Here is a 17,047-nt window from a genome sequence, read left to right as displayed (position 1 = left end):
TGTTGCGCACATGTATGCCAGTATGGCATGAACAAGCCTCTGTAAAGCTGCATGTCTATGTGTTTTTCCAGTTACTGGGCAGCTGTCTGGTCTACTGAATGAACTTCACTGTTTTTTCCTCCTGTTAGTTATTTGGAAAGTGTGATTTTTCATTTCTCTTTGTCAGGACGATATGGGCCATACGATGATAGGAAAATTGAGGCTGGAAGGAGGTCTGTAGTACAACTTCCAGTTCACAGCTGGGTCAGACCAGGTTGCTCAGGGCTTTGTCTCCATGGACAGAGACTGGACAGCCTCTCCAGGTGATCTGATCCGCTTCCTGACAGTCCTCTGATTAAGAAAGTGTTTCCTCTCTTGAAAAAAACATCTTCTGTTTCAGCTTCTGCCTGTTGTTTCTCATCCTCCTACCATGCCACCGAAGAAGCCAGTTCCATCTTCTTACTGGCCTCCCCATAGGTGCTGGGGGGCTGCAACTGGGCCCTCCTGAAGCCATATCTGCCCTGGGCTGAACCAGACCCTGTTCCTTAGCTTGTCCTTGGAGAGCAAGTGATGCACGACATATGCATAATTCCACATGCATAAGGTCCCCCTTTTGGGGTAAAGTATTCAGGTTGCACGTTGTTCTCTGTGTGCTAGTGCCTCAGTTTTAGAATTTTTAATGAAAACTCCGGATTACGTTCTGGCACTATTACTGTCATTAGCAAGACATCCTGTTGCTTCAGATGGGTGGGGTTTTACTTCACTGTGTTTCAGATGGCCCTGTAGCTAGTCTGCAATCATTCACTTATGTAAAAGCTGTGATGAAACCTTGAAGAATTTTTCTGATTAAAATATAAATAAGAACTGTTGGGTTTGACAGGGAATATATTAAATGTGATCAATGCTTAGTCACAGCATGTTTCCTGGGAAAATTTGAGATGTCATTGTCTTCACGCATTTTGTGGGATGTTTCTTTTCATTGCAATGGTTGTTGGGTTTTTTGTTCTGTTTTGTTTATTGAACAACCTGCTCTGAATATGCTTATCTCTTCTTTTTCATATCATTTTAATATAGTTTTAGTTATCCAGTACCTGTGAGGAAATATCTTTTTCTGCTTATTTTTATACAGGACGCCTTTGGCAACATGAAGATGCAGTCAGTTTAATAAGCCATTGTGGACTTGATGAACCTGGTATATCTTCTGGTTTTCAGGCTTTTTGCAAAAATATAGTTTCTAGGAAAAGTTATGCTGGGAGGTGGTAAGGGCAGGAGTTGATTCACCAGGGCCAAGTAACAGCAAAACTTTTTGTGTGACAGGGAAATATTTTCTCTTTTCAAATGCATATGCTAATAACATGAAAGAAGTATACCTTTGTATTTCACATGAGAAATGGTTGCCAGTCTGAGGTATAATGTCAATGAGAAATGCTTGTTTCATTCACTGGCACAATTCTCATTAGTTTGCATGGTGCAGGATTAGGGCATGAATGATGACTAAGATCATGGTTATGATTAAGTAACTGATGAAGAAAATAATTTTTTGCTACCAGAAAAAAAGAGGGAACAGAGAGAGAGTAGCCTAGTAGGCCTCTTACAAACTAATTGTCACAGTGCAAAATTAGCATCTCGCTTCTTTCTGCAGGGTGGTCCCCATGTATCATAAATACATGAAGCCTCGCTTGCCCTTGACTGTTAGGAAAGAGGAGGATTATTTGCTTGCAGGCTACTGCTGCCTTTCCCTTCATGGCAGTGTTACCCAGAAGTGCCAGGCTTTGCTGAGCTGAGTCTCCCACTGAACTCATTAAGCTCAATTTCTGCTGAGCTGGCGAGGGCAGAGGTGGGAGGGAGGCTGCTTTCCCTCCCCCAGGGCAGGGGCACTACTGCTGCTGCCCTACAACAAGACTGGGGACTTCATCGTTCTAACATGATGGCTGAGTTTTGCTTCTTGTCCTTTTAAGTGATGCAGTTGCTACAAATACTCTTACCTGCACTGTAGTGTCTGTGATTTGCTACTACAGAAAGGCAAACGCAGTAGTGATGATACATACCTTTTTGGCCTACCTTTTATTTCAACTTGCTTACTCTGGCATTTTACAGGAGCATGCCAAATCACATTTAAACAATGCCTAGACAGGCACATTTTAATTTGAAAAATGTCCAGTGTTATGCCAGAGCCATTCTGTTCAGATCAATGCAGTGAATAAACTGGCATAATATAGGAATGAATGAAACACATGGATGAGGATACATAGTTATTGTTAGCTTACATCCTAGGATTTTGGGCTGGAAGGATATTCAGAGGACAGACTCTGATTTTTATTACGATCAAGTCCGTCATTCCTAAGAGTTATTTTCAGCTGATTGAATTGTTTTCATGAACATTAGTAAGCAGTTTGCATGTGTAGAAGGGGAGAAAATAAAGTTTGTACGGACACAACTACATCTGGCATCTGTAACTTCTGGGTTGTCTTGGCAATGATGGTTATATCATCCGTTCCAGGACAGATGTTCCATAGCATGAGCAGATCCTGCCTGTTTCTTTCACTTTTCCAGCTGCCAGTCAGAGGTTTTTCTCACCTCCTGGTGCTCTCTAGATAATTCATACCTTTCTGCTTTCTTCCTCAGATTCCTCCCTTTAACCCAGCTTTTGTCTCTTCTGTACCTGAAACACAGAGCTAAATCTAACTGCCATCATGGGGACAGGAAGGAAAGTGAGGATAGGTGTTGAGCATGCAGAAGGGCTTCTTGCTGGGATTACTTGGACCTGAAGCACTTATGAGCAGTCAAGATGGATGTTTGCCCCATTATTCCCCAAGCTGAAACATGTTCCGCCACTCTTTGTGGGACACGTATGTGTACAGTCTGCTTCGTCCTTCATCAGGAGGATGAAGGTGAGTTGTCAGAGAGTCTAAGTGCTAAAATTCAAGTGTATATGAGAATTTAAAAAGGCTGTAATTAAGGCAAATTAGGGTAGATTTTTGCAGGGATAGCCAGAGCTATGCTTCCTGCCAAATGTATAACTCTGAAGTTCCTATTTATTTATTCATGCATTGAGAAAAAAGTGAAGAAGCAGCCAATCTAAAATTAAGATTCTTTACATCACAAATAGCTTGTGGATGGATGCACAAAAAATAATTTTATTTCCATTGGCTTGTTAAAGCATTGCTTGCAGTAAATCATAAGCTTGTTTACATTTCTTCAGTTTGTAGCTCTTTATCAGATAGTTTCTTTACTAGCTCCTTTTATCTTGCTATACTTGAACAATTATACAGGCCTTCCAGGCCTTGGCAGCCCTTAGTTACCATAATAGAATTGTCTAGAGGAATCAAGTTTTCACTGAAACAAATCCTAACAGAGTTGCAGTTTGTAGCTCACCAGTTTGAAGTTTTATCAGCCTCTTTCACATTTGGCTGGCTGAACTGAATACACAGACCAGGCTATGATTCTTAACACTGTGAGGGCTCCTTGAATGTTTAGGCAATTAGATGTTTTAAGGGGGATATTTGGATGTTTGACTTGAGCATGACAGTGGCTGAAGTTCAGAATGGTTGATCCTATGCAGCTTTCATGAATGAAGTGATGGTGAATGGTCAGAACGGTGCATTTTTTCAGGATGTTTATGTGTCATGTAATGCTGAGAGCACAGAGACTGTGAGAATGAGGATTACAAAAGTGACTGTCACTGCAGGGAAATCTCAGTTTGCGTTCAGGACATTGCCGAATTTGACTTCCTTGAACATCCCTCACTTTTGCATAGTTAGCGTCTCACATTGCTGCCTGATGCTTGTTGGACAGATCTCTGTCTTTTTATGTGGTGTGCTATTATTTTAAATTGTACGTCATAGCAGGTAATTTATTTGGTGCCAAAAAGCTAGTATTACTTTAACCTTATTACCAGGTCTGTGTTTGTTTCTTATTGAATTTGAGCTGTTCTGTACTTTTTTTCTAGTCTTTTTATTAGTACTAGGATTATTACTAGATTTTTTTACTGTAGACAAATAGAAATGTTTATTGGTCAATACTCTGAATTTATGAACAGCATACTAAAAATCCCACTAGAATAAAGGAACTGATTGTGAGATCATGTGTAGAACCCTCATAAGAAACTGATAGCTAGTCCCCATTTTGTCAGGTTTATGGATGCCTTGGAATATTAAATAGCAACGTGAGCCAGCAACATGCCCTTGCTGCAAAGAAGGATGATGGTATCCTGGGCTGCATTAGACAAAGAATTGCCAGAAGGTCGAGGGAGGTGATCCTCCCCCTCTACTCAGTAGTGGTGAAGCCACGCTTGGAGCACTGTGTCTATCTCTGGGCTCCTCAGTGCAAGAGAGACATGAACATACTGGAGAGGGGCCACAAGGATGGTGAAGGGACTGGAGCACCTCTCCTATGAGTAGAGACTGAGAGCTGGGGCTGTTCAGCCTGGAGAAGAGAAGGCTCAGGGGGATTTTATCAGTGTATATACATACCTGAAGGGAGGGTGCAAAGAGGACAGAGCAAGACTCTTCTCAGTGGTGCCCAGTAACAGGACCAGAGGCAATGGGCACAAGCTGAAACGCAGGCGGTTCCCTCTGAACATCAGGAAACGGTTTTTCACTGTGAGGGTGACTGAACATTGGGACAAGTTGCCCAGAGAGGTTGTGGAGTCTTCATCCTTGGATATTAAAAAACCACCTGCACATGATCCTGGCAAACTGGCTGTAGGTGGCCCAGCTTGGGAAGGGAGGTTGGACCAGGTGATCTCCAGAGGTCCCTTCCAATTGCATTCTGTGATTCTGCGAGGTTAATTGGTTGATACCTTAAGTTTCCACAACTGAGAGGAAAATATGCAGTTAGGGACAGAGCATGTCACAGTTTTGGGTGTGGTTTGTCTGTCTTTCATTGTTTATTCACATCAAATCCTATACAAATACATAAGATTTCACAGTTTATATTCCATACTAAAGTTACATAAATATAGTTTTTCTTCTCTGGGTGAGTGCAGTAAAATTCTGATGATAGCATTTGATGTAGGTCAGTTTAAACCAACTAAATTTTACCAATTAGCATCTACAGAATTTGGCTTTAAGTATGTAGGAAAAAATTATCTGTTGTATTTGATTCCTACAGATGGATTCAAGCAGTAATTAATTTACAGTTAATAGTGTAAAAATCTGCAGCAGATATTAAACAGCAGTGGGCCTACATTTTTCAGCCTCTGGTTTCCAAATGTAACTTTCATCAGCAAGATTTGCATGCTTCACATTACCTTGTGATACGGGTATATTTTTAGCACTGAATATTGCTAGTCCTCAGTAGTAACAATGTTAAATTTGCATTTGTATAATTCTTCTGCCTTGGGGTTTTTTTGTTGTTGTTTTTTATTGTTTTGCTTTTCTTTTCTTCTTCTGTTCAACTGATTTTGGGGTAAACCAGAATGCTGTGTGATAAGGGCCTAAAGTCCTACATTGAAGGACTCTTGTTTTGTCATCAAAAAAGCATAGGTGTGCCTGTGCCACATGCTACCCAGTACAGGGGGACAGATTCAGCCACACAGTGAAGAGACACATCATGTGCACTTCTGCCATACTTGCAGTGTTACTTTTGCACAGATAATTTCACCTCATTTCAAAGTTCGTATTTTTGTGGTAGATGCACAGGACAGGTTTGAAAATAGGACTGAAAAAGTCTTCCGAGTCATCTATCATCTGCCTTTTTAGGCTTCCACACCAGTAAAATGCTATTGGAGTCCTGGGAGATTGCTTCAGAGCATTGCTCTTCTTAAGGGTGAAAAGGTTCCTCTAACTCCAGCCTACATGTATTCATATCCCATCGCAGCCCTCTGCTCTGGTGCTTTTGTATGGTTTTTAATTTAGAGGGGTTTATCCTTTTCTGGTGCTCATTCCTTTCTCTCATACATTTGCAGAGAGCAGTTGTAGTCTTTCTGAGAGTGAGAAATCTACACAGTTTTAGTCTTCTCTTATATCAGCTCTTCAGCCTATTGATCTCAGTATCTATTTCAGATGCTAACATTCTTTGAACGTGGCTTGCCAGAACTCTCTGTAATACTCCATGTGTGTACTTATTGTGTCTGGTACAATATTTTTTACTCTCGACTTCAGCTGGTTATATCTTACCTGCTAGCATCATAAGATCCCATTTTCACTTTGTCACACTAGTGCCTTACATCATTCCTGTAGCAAAACTACAAAAGTGTGTCTTCCTCTAGTTTGGTTTCTATACAGTGAGTTTCCACCTTGCAGCAGAAATTCATGTTACTCCCTGAGCATGTAGCCTTGCATTTTGAGGTGTTTAGTAACAGTAATCTGTTTCCAGTCGTCAGTCAGCTCACTTATTTTTAAGATATTTTGGTACCATTGTAATGGTCTTTCCCAAATATGTGTCACTGGTAAACTTTATAAGCGCTGTTGTGATTTTCCTGCCAAAACCACGGCTGAAAATGTTAAAGACTTAGACTTAAACTTTGAGGAACTCCGACCTTTTTTTCCTACTTATGTCAGCCTTTAAGGAAGCTTCTTCATCAAAGCAGCCCTGTTTTTGACATCTCTACCTGCACAGTAACTTGCTTTGTGAGTAGTTTCAGTGGTAGATAGTGGGACAACTCTCTGAGTTAGGTACTGCTCAGTATAAAGGTGGCAGAATTTGTCATGTATTACTTGGGAGAGAAGTATCACATTTAAAATGCCAGTGATGTATTTTTTTAAGTGCAGGATAGTCTGTTTGGAGACACTTAGGAAAACAAAAGAAAGCAGATGAAGGTATGAAACCATTGTAAATGTGCCAAAGTATATTCACATCTTTTGTGAAGGCTGGCGTTCAGAAACAGCAGATGGTTGTGGCTCTGAGAGGAATAGCCGCATGATGTAAGGCCATGTTATATTTGTACAAGACCTCTGTGGGAAAGATGTATGCACATACAACTTGCATGCAGTTCTTCACTCCTAACATCTCTTCAGCACCTCCATAGATACCAGCCATCATCCTGTTTCTGGAACGTTTTAAGTATTGATTTGTTTCAGCAGTATATGCTAGATTTCTTTATTATTATTATTATTATTATTATTATTATTAATATTATTCAAGGAACAATGAAATGTAGGAGTTAGCATTTCCCCCAGAACTGAGTCTTATATGTGCTCATATGTATTTTTATTTCGTTGCAGTTCACACTTGGAAGAGTAATTATTTTATAAGGTCCTGATTTGAACCTGAGTTGGAAGATATTGGAGCATGTCTATAATTTTATAAATATAGTGAGAAATTCTTAGGACTGTTTTAAGTAATATAGCACATTTCTTATTAATAATATGTAACAGTTTTTCATAAAATCATAGAGCCAAAGAACAGGCCAGGCAAGAAGGGTCCTCAAAAGATCATCTGGTCTAACCTTTTATAGGGAGCGTGGATGAGCTTATCTAGCATCCTGTCCAATGGCATCTTGAAAACCTGCAGTGATCGGGACTCTACCACATCCCTGAGGAAGTTGTTCCCATGAATGTTTGTTCTCACAGTAAAAAAATTATTTCTTATATCAAGACGAAACCTCTCCTGGTACAACTTTTACTTGTTGCCCCTTGTCTTCTCCAAGTGGCTTCTTGTGAAGACAGAGTCTTTTAAGTTCTTAGTCCTTTCATTTACTTCTAATACTGAATCTATTGAGTTGAAAATAAATGAATATGTGAGGAAAGAATTCATAATTTAATTCTAAATGTAGTTAAAATTATCATGCCTCCAAGCATTCAATAATAGTAATTGCATTCTTTCCCTTAGGTAGACTTTCGTAGAGCTTCATGTCTACAATGTGTAGCTATAGTAAAAATGATCTCAAGAGTAAAACTGTCCAGACTTTCCACAGAATATATAGAGGATTCTACATTTTTGTAAACCTTCAGTAAATTCTTGTAATTTCACTGAGTTTAGGCATAAACAGAACCGAGATAAGATGGTAGAATGTCTTTTCTGTAAGAGAAGAATCATTATGTATATTTTGGTTTTCTGCACAGAAAACATATAAGTTACAGATGCTGCACCCCTACACCCTGATTTAATCTCTTGGACAGCATGTGCCTAGTCTGTTTCCATTAGTTTTGATTTATTTCAGTAGATTCTGAGCTCTTCCATGCCCAAGTCAAATTTTCTTTACTGGTTTTAGATTATTGAACTCACTATAGGCATAGAAAAATAGTAGTAGAAATTTGGTAGTTATTTTCTCCATGCGGTGCATTTAGTGCAGTGCATTGAAGTTTCTGTGCCTTATTAAATAGAAACATTAAACATTCAAATTCAGACATTTTTGCACAAAATCTCTCCAGGTTGTAGTGCTGTCCTGGTTTCGGCTGGGATAAAGTTAATTTTCTTCACAGTAGCTAGCATAGTGCTGTGTTTTGGATTTAGTACCAGAAGAATGTTGATAACACACTGATGTTTTCAGCTGTTGCCAAGTAGTGCTCAGACTACTCAAGGACTTTTTGAGCTTCTTCTGCTCGTCCAGGTGCATAACAAGCTGGGAGTACAGCACAGCTAACCCAAACTGACCAAGGAGCTATTCCATACCATATAACGTCATGCTCGGGGGGGTTAGTTCGTTCGGTCGGTCGTTCGGTTCGGTCGGTCGCGGGCAGAGTGGTTGCAGCTCGAGCTGTGTGATCGCGGCTCGGGGGGAGTGATCGCGGCTCGGGACGGGCTGGACACCGGTCAGCGGGTGGTGAGCAATTGCATTGTGCATCACTTGTTTTATATATATTCTGTATATTTATTCTCTTACTATTATTATTATTATTACTACTGTTGTTATTCTTCTCTCTTATTAAACTGTCTCTATCTCAACCCACGGGTCTTACTTTTTTTTCTTTTCTCCTATTCTCTCCCCCATCCCACAGAGGGAGGGGGGGGAGTGAGCGAGCGGCTCCGTGGTGCTTAGTTGCCAGCCGGGTTAAACCACGACAAGTGCTTAATGTTGTGAACAGTCATATTAATGTCATATAATATTAGCAAATCTACTGAAAATCAATTACAACTGTTACAGTAATTTGCCTACCTGACATGGTTGGCTTCAGGAAAACAAAACTTTCCATTGTTTTAGGAGCTCATGTAAGTGCCATACAGTGAGTAAAAGATGGAATTGGAGCCTGTGCTTTCAATTTTCAATTATATGCTACCTTCAATCTGATCTCATAGATATTTTTGTATAACTGCATGTTAAGTACCCTTCTTGACTGCAGAATGCCTGCTTAAAGCCCTAACTAACAAAGATACTTGTAGACATGCTAGTACTGATCCGGATAGATTTCAACATTTTTAAAGACCTTTAACTGGTTTGATGTGAGTACTGCTTGTCTTCAAGACTTCTGTTAAAAATTAAATTTCTTTTCAATAAGACATGTTTTATTCTATCTGACTTTATAAAAACCTCTAGGGGAGTGGGCCAACAACACACAAAGGTTATTATACACAAGCTTTTCATGTCAATGGAAAGAACTGCTGCAAAATGTGTAAATGGTAACATGATGCCAGCTGCAGAACTGCAGTGAACTGCGAAAAACAAATATTGGTTGTTTTTTTTTTATTATGGTCATTGCAGAAGCTACTGTAGTAGATACAGAGTTTATGGGCAAGAGAATGATTTTTTTCATCAGTGTCTTTAAATTTTTAAGTCTTTATGAAAAATTTTTCTTAAACTGGTGTGCCTATTTATTAGCATGGATGGATTGAAATTTGCCTGCAGTGTAGAATAGTTATTCTTACTAATGAACTTCACTGGCTTTTCTAGATTTCTAGATGATTTGTCACCATACAAACCATCTCTTTAAGTATGCAATTAAGGAAAATAAGTAATTAAAAGAACAAGTGCTAAGTTCACTCTGATCAGTGGTATCAGGCTGTTTTCACCTTGTATATTGGTCCAGGAGGAGATACGTGTGTGTGAATGCTAAGTTCACTGTCACCCATGCCAGACTGGTGAATAAACAGACACCCGTACAGCAGCAAATCCTGAATCTTTCAGAAGGCACATTGCACATTATCTTCTTAAATGTTGAGTATCCTGATTTTAGTTAGTATCTTCTTCAGGATACTGCTTTTAAGAATTAGTTAAATGGTTTTCTAATAGGTGTTCTTTTCATTTCTGACTGTATTCAATTGAGTGCAGATGCTATGAAAGTGAGTAATACATTTACAGCCACACGGAGATTAAGACAACAGTTAGTGGAGATGATGAGAATAACGGTAGTGCAGCAGCACAGGCAGAAACGCAGTAACCATAAAATGCAAATACATTCATTGATTAGTTTTGAATACATGCTGCTTCTGCATGTGGAGGAGAACAAAATGCAGCCCATCCAGGCAAAATATGGAGCAGAACAATTTAATTATCATTCTTTCTTTTAGTCATTCAAAACACAAAATAGGACCAAGTTTGCTGCAAGGACTGGGCATGGGAAAGATGCCCAAAGTCATAAAAATGACATTGTGGGCATATCTTCCAATCCACCACAGAAATCATGCTGTTCTCATTCGTTTCTCCAAATGCCGAGGGAAGCCTTTCTGGTCAAAATGAAGAGTGGTTATGGGCAGTGCAGTTATGTCCGGACTATGTCCTGGCTTCTAAGGATCAAGATCGTATCAGTGCACTGTGCTCTGTCCATGCTCTGTTCCTTCCTGTGCAAACCAGTGCACAGGAAAGTGGGAGAGAATGTGTGTCTGGTTGGAGCAGGAACATTTGACATGTGTGTATGAGAATATGGGTACAACAGGGCATGACCTTAGATTTAAGGACTGGAAGTCTCCCGAGTCCCACAGTAAAAAGATATTCTGTGACAGTCTAAGTGCTGCTGTGATATGAAGCCAACAGTCTAAGTTAAAGCACACACGTTCTCATGCTGGCTAAACTTTTGAGTTTCCAGGTTTCAGAAATGTAAAGTGCTTGCACAGTTCACATCAAGTGCTTCCAGGGAGGCTGACTGGTGAATGTGCTTGCATAAGAACAAATTTACTAGGAACAAAAGGAGAGACATTGATTGGTTCTGTTTGTATTGATTATATCCACATATTTTTTAAAATGTAAGCTGCTTTGGGTGATAAATGGAATCGTTCTGTGTATCTTTCTAACCAGTGGCTGGAGAGACACCTTCTCTGTCTTAGAAATGAAGGGGATAAATAAGAAATGTGTAAAAACAAAATACATATTTTGTAAATACGTTTCAGACAGTAGCAGCAGAGTTCTCAGCAGCATGCCAATTGCTGTCCGGCAGCGTGCTGCACAGCAGGCAGTGTTTGTGAAGCTGTGAGGCTGCTTCTCCACACTTCAGTTTCCTGTAATTATTCAACCAGTATGCAGGTTTTTTTTTTTCCCTCTACTTCCACTCTTCCAAATGACATAAAACCTTTGGCCGCCAAAGCACTGTACTGAGGTTACCTCTGGACTGAGCAATGGTATATGCCGGTGTGAAGCCTAGAGAGCTGATCCCCATCATTTTCCCTAGTAGGGGGCTGGCCAAGGATGGCTGGTTGCCTTCTAACCCTTGAGGATAGATTTCCTTTCTGCAGAAACCAATGGGGAGCAGACTGGTGCTCAGTGGTGGAGCAGGCTATGGCTGGTCTGTGCACCTAGATCTCAAAGCTTGGAAATTTAGATGACAGATCTGTTAGTGCGACTGTCTCTGATAAAGCATATTCAATAGAGGCAGATATCTAAAAGCCACTCTTTGAAAAACCCTGTCTTTTTCCTCAAAATATTAAAAAATGGAAGAGTCCTAAATGCATTGGGCTTTTAAAAATATATTCCTATTCTTTGTCTCAGTACTGCTAAGTCTTGCTGTCAGCTGCATTGCAGTGGCTGCTGAAATAATTTTTTCCTTCATTCTTTGCTCCCACTGCCCATAGCCCACTCATCTTTTTTTTTTTTTTTTTTTTTTTCCCCCCCTAAAGCATATAGAGTTACTATTAAACTTAGCAACTTACAAACAATATATTAGCTTTAGAGCTACCACCAAAGTTGGTTGGTTGGTTGTTTTTTAAAAAGCAAAACTGTCCTGGCTTTGTCCCATAAAAGCATTAACTGGAGACTTAAAGGAAAAGAAATGACCCTACATTGCCTCTGTGCAGTACTCCTGAATGGGATAATCCATCTGTTATGGAGGTGTTGATCAAATTATGTAGCTTAAAATATTGCTAAGTAGAGTCTCCATATTATTGCTTTGACTCTGCAAGCTTTTCTACAGCTGCTTTAAGTTGAGAATGTCGTTAATGAAGATGGAAATTGCTATATAACATATCTTATTAAAAGCTTTAGAGAATTTATGCTGTACTGCTGACCAAACAAACTTTCCCAGCAGGGTGCTGTTTGCCGCTTTCTGTGCTGTGGTGTGTTCTCAAGTGACATCTTGAAGCATTGCAGGTGGTTTGGCACACTTCTCTGCACTTCCAAGCTGTTTTAGCAGTATTCCTAAAGGTGCCAAAGACCTGGAAAACAAAACAAAACAAAAAGCTCCTTGGTTAGGACAGATCTATCAAAACCAAAGAGGAAAAAAAAAAAAAAAGAATGCTGAAAATGAGGAGCTCTGAGCAACTTGAATTTCACTAAAGTAAGAAAACAAATCTCTGCAATATTAGGTCAGTGAGGATCAATCAAGATGCTCTTGTTAGATGTGTGTGAACTCGTCTCTGTCATGTTTCTTAGTCTGTGCCTGAGACTCCTCCTTGTGTTACCTTGCAGCAGAACCCTGTGTTTATTTGCAACCCCGCAGCCGTCTCCCAACCACCCGATCGCCAAGCATCAGAGGTGAGATGTGCTCGGTGTGCGATCGGCTGCTGTACACCACAAACCTGTGGCATGTGGAGCTCTGCAGCTGAGGAGGGGCTGCTGCCACAGCCAGCGGGCAGGGGCTGTGCTGCTCAAGAAGCCCCCCTCTAGAAAAGCTCTGCTAGAAAGTGTGCCACTACTCTCTCCCTCTCAATGTATATACAGGATATGCATGATCCTAGCCATACAATACACATGCATCGGCATATTCATAACTCTCTGAAGATACATGATTGGTTTTGTTCACCTCTCAAAAGAATTTGTTCTAAATGTTTTTAAGGAAATATATCCAGTTACATTTGTCTTTTTTTTTTCCTAATCAACCTAAAACTGCAGTCTGTTGGTGGTGCTCTGGTAGAGAAAAGGGTTGTAAAAATATGAAGATACTTCCAGCGCATTAAAGGAAGACATCTGGTTAAATAAAACCAAACTTTCTTGCAAAGTTTCTTTTGGATGCAGAATGATCTTGCCAGTCATTGCATTTTGCAAAAACAAAAATTTGAATTCGACCTCTGTAACAATACGTTTTCTGTAATGGCATACTAAAAGTGGGCCTTTTATTCTCATTTCAACATTGTGTGCTACTCTGTTGGCCCCTGTGGGTGAACAACATATGAATCCCCCCAGTTTCATACTTGCCTTCATTTTACCAGAGCAAACCAAAGTCTGTTCAAATGCTCTGGTGCTCTGATTTAATGAAATAGAAAGTACTGTGTATTACCAGAAATCTGAGTAGGTTTCAGGATGATCTAGGTGCACTCTAAAAATTCCGTGCATCCCTACATATGTTTCATTCTTCTTGCACGACAGTTCAAAGATATTATTAAAAGCTAAGTGGCCTGCATGTCTATTCAGATTCATCGCTTGCGATTTCTTCCACTTCACTGTTTCAGCTGCAGAGCTGAAGAAGGACATCCATGTCTAAATAGAATATGCAGCAATGAACCCAAGTGGTTGCTTTTAAAAGCTGCTTTCTTTTATATGTATGACAATCTAGAGAAGGGCTATGCCATTCAGCCATTTTTATGCTTACTGAGCAGTATATTCTTATAAAAGCACTGGTGAGAAGGCTGCATCGCTTTTTTGCAGCCACACATCTTGCTGCTTTAGGGTATCGGCAGTGTAGCTGGGTTGTCCCAGTCCCTGGATGAATTATTCAGGCTCTCGACATCAGAGGTTTCCGCTAGCGGATTGGCTGGTGCTCGGGTAATAAAATCTTTCCACAGGAAAACAGTGGAGAAGGATGATGGCAGTGAGACTAGCAGAACCCTACTTCCAATACAGCTGGCTTTCTCTGGCTGTTGCATCTCTGCAAGAATATATAAAGATGTTTTTAAGCTCTAGCTTCATGCGAATTCTCCGATAAGAGCAAATGGAGGGATTTGTGTAAGAGGCCTGCATTTCCAGTGAAGGAAAAAAAACCAGATTGCTCTTGAAAAACTACTTCTGGCTGTATTCTAAAGAAACGCTGCACGCTACAGGAGACAGGAGTAGCAGCAGCCGCATCAGCATCAGCAGTGTTTATGGCTCGCTACAAAGGTGCTGGTGGCAGAAATGTTGCATCGGTAAATCTGCTTCCTGGGTTCTTTCAGTACTGGCAGGGTAAGTGGTGCAAATAAGGAGCTGACAGTCCTTGCAAGCGGGGAGAGTGTAAGAAACTGTATGGCACATGCATCTGGTGGGTATAGATAAACAGTACCTCTGCGAAGATGTTACGTCATTGCAATGAATTTCCAGGGCAATTTGTAAAAAGTGTATTTATCATGGCATTTGTCAAATCAATTCACTACTTGTATTATGTTCAGACAGAGGTTTTACAGTGGTAAAATCTGTTCCTTTTAAACCTATGCAAAATAAGTGCTATAAAAAAGGAAACTTTGTCATTAATAGTGTGCTCTTTATGAGCACTATTAATAACTATTAATTGGTCACATATATTTCCTTGAAGCAGATTATTTTGAAAGGCTATTTCTGCTGTTTTTTGGTATGACTGGAACTGAGTATGTCTTTTGCTGGTAAACATTTAGAAGCTGTGAGCTGGTTCTCTGCTTTCCAATTGTCGTCAGAAGGCTGCTTCTTGAATCGTCAGGATGCACTGGAACTGCAAATTAGGGAATAATTTTTCATATCTCTGATCAGAAGTTTGACTTATGAAGTCCCAGTTCTTGTCTTTTGGCATGCCATTGTTGTATTGGAGTTGCTGGGGAATTTTAAGTTGCAGAGGTGTGAATCAAGCCAGAGCTGGACTGCATGCTCGATCTCTGTCCCCACACCTACTCCCACACAACCCAATTCAAGTGTGTGAGTACTTCCGTGGAAATTAATTGGGCTACCTGTATATATAATTGCTTGTCAGAGCAGAGCTGACATTTACTGTATGTCACAAGGGAAACATCTTATTCGTGGTTAGAAACCATACAGTGAGAAGTCTGTTTTCCAGAATGTGGAAACAATCATCACGTATACAGTAAAGACACCCCTTGCCAAAAATAGTCAGAATGAAGCACAGTGCAGTATTTTGAGTGATATTTTTCAGAACTTGCCTGTCAGTGCAACAAGTAGATTCTGAGAATGTGATGAATGTTTTTAAAATGATGTAAGACAGCCTACCCAATGAAATCAAAGAAAAAGAAGGTAAAGAATGCAAAATTATTTTCTTAGACATGAAGCGTGCTAATCTAGCAATGTATTAGCTGAAGAGGTATGTATCTTTTTTTTTTCCTCTGGTATTTCTTATAGGTGAGATATTGGTTATACGTTAAGAAAATACAAAATCCCTTAGTCATAATGCACAAACACTTTTTGGGAGCTCGTATGTGGTGAGTGAGCCGTCGTTGTCCTGCTAAAGATAGCATTTTGGCTGATGAATTTTGTGCCATATTTTGTATCTTTACATACCCTCACTGTGAAGCAGCATTATGTGAGTGTAAATCAGGGAGCTTAGTAGTAGTGGTACATCAAACTTATTAGTTGTCTATTCCAGAGCTTTAGAGGGAATTAAGTAATATTCCCTTTTGATTTTACAGATGTGAAAGAGATCAAATCACTCTTCAGTGCTGCACAAGTCAGTAGCAAAGGCAGTAGCTAATTTTAGATTCTCCATCTGTAGGTTTTGGGACATGCATGTGTTCTTATAAAAAGTCAATATTTAACAGCAATTTTATTTATTTGGATTTTCTGTAGGGGAATGAAGGTACTCATTCAGAACTGATGATGGCAATAATATGATTTGGTTTTCAGTGAAATAGGTATTTCCTTTTATTTTTGTAAGAAAAATCCCCAATATAAATACTTGAATGCCACTGGCGTGAAATTGCTCCATGTGTCAAACCTGATTCCCCACTAGCAAGGGTCAGGACTTTGTGGACTGGTTATGGCGCTGTGATTCTCTTCCCTCTGCAGCCATGGTCCTGGCTGCTGAAGCTGGAACAGCTCATTCAGGAGCTATTTTTGTCTATGCAGCTGGCAACAGTCCCCGAGGGACTATCTGAGAATCAGTGAAATTCACTATAAATCAAACAAGTGCTTCAAGACAGGACTACAGGAGCTAGGAAGGAGAAGTACAGAAAATCCTCAATGTTGCCAATGGCTCCTCCCTTTCTGGATCTCCTAGAGGACAAATAAGCTTCATAATGCAATTTGAAATCTTTAATTTAATATTATAACATTTTTCAAATGTACACGCTAGGAGTATTTTTTCTAAGTCTTCAGCTGATTTTCTAAATAAAAGCAACTTAACTGTCAGAGACTTGGATTCTGGTTAAAAAGTACAGACAAGTTCTAGATGCTCAGACCTTGGGTGAATGTAATACAGACTTAGATGTCAAATTTATTTTGGCATTCAGATTTGAAATGCTGTCTTACAGTTCATTTACTCATTAAGACTTGAACTTTGCTGTGAAACTCTACAAATAGTCAAGTGTCAGAGCGTCATTATAGGAATATAAAGTATTTGTTATGGGTAGTTACAGGCAAAATTAACTGTCTCAAGAAAACATAGTGGCTTTTCTGGCAAATGCAAAATGCATTTGTTGTCAATATAGAATATTATTCTTCCATGATGTAAATCCAAAAGGATTCATCAATGTCTAATCAAACTGATTTCCCTTTTTTCTCAGATGAGCAAGAGTCCGTGCAGAAAAGGACTTTCACAAAATGGATCAACACTCACCTGGCTAAGGTAATATATGACTTTGAAATTACTTTTTTTTTTTTTTTTTTAAAATCCAAACCTTTTTATCTATGCCTGTAGAGGCCCTGGAGTGT

At 39.7% G+C, this 17,047-nt stretch overlaps 1 protein-coding gene across 1 annotated transcript in view; it reads left to right on the top strand.

The window, feature by feature from the left end:
• Positions 1–17,047, top strand: part of SYNE1 (spectrin repeat containing nuclear envelope protein 1) — a 304,520-nt gene that overhangs the window by 29,725 nt on the left and 257,748 nt on the right. The window contains 1 exon segment of the mRNA XM_035899865.1: positions 16,900–16,961. Coding sequence (XP_035755758.1) covers positions 16,900–16,961 — 62 coding nt within the window.

This window comes from Egretta garzetta, unplaced genomic scaffold (assembly GCF_000687185.1).
Source record: "Egretta garzetta isolate BGI_Z169 unplaced genomic scaffold, ASM68718v1 scaffold397, whole genome shotgun sequence".
NCBI classification, from domain to species: Eukaryota; Metazoa; Chordata; class Aves; order Pelecaniformes; family Ardeidae; genus Egretta; species Egretta garzetta.
The sequence above is the reverse complement of the archived record's forward strand: the minus strand, read 5'-3'. Positions and strand labels throughout refer to the sequence as shown.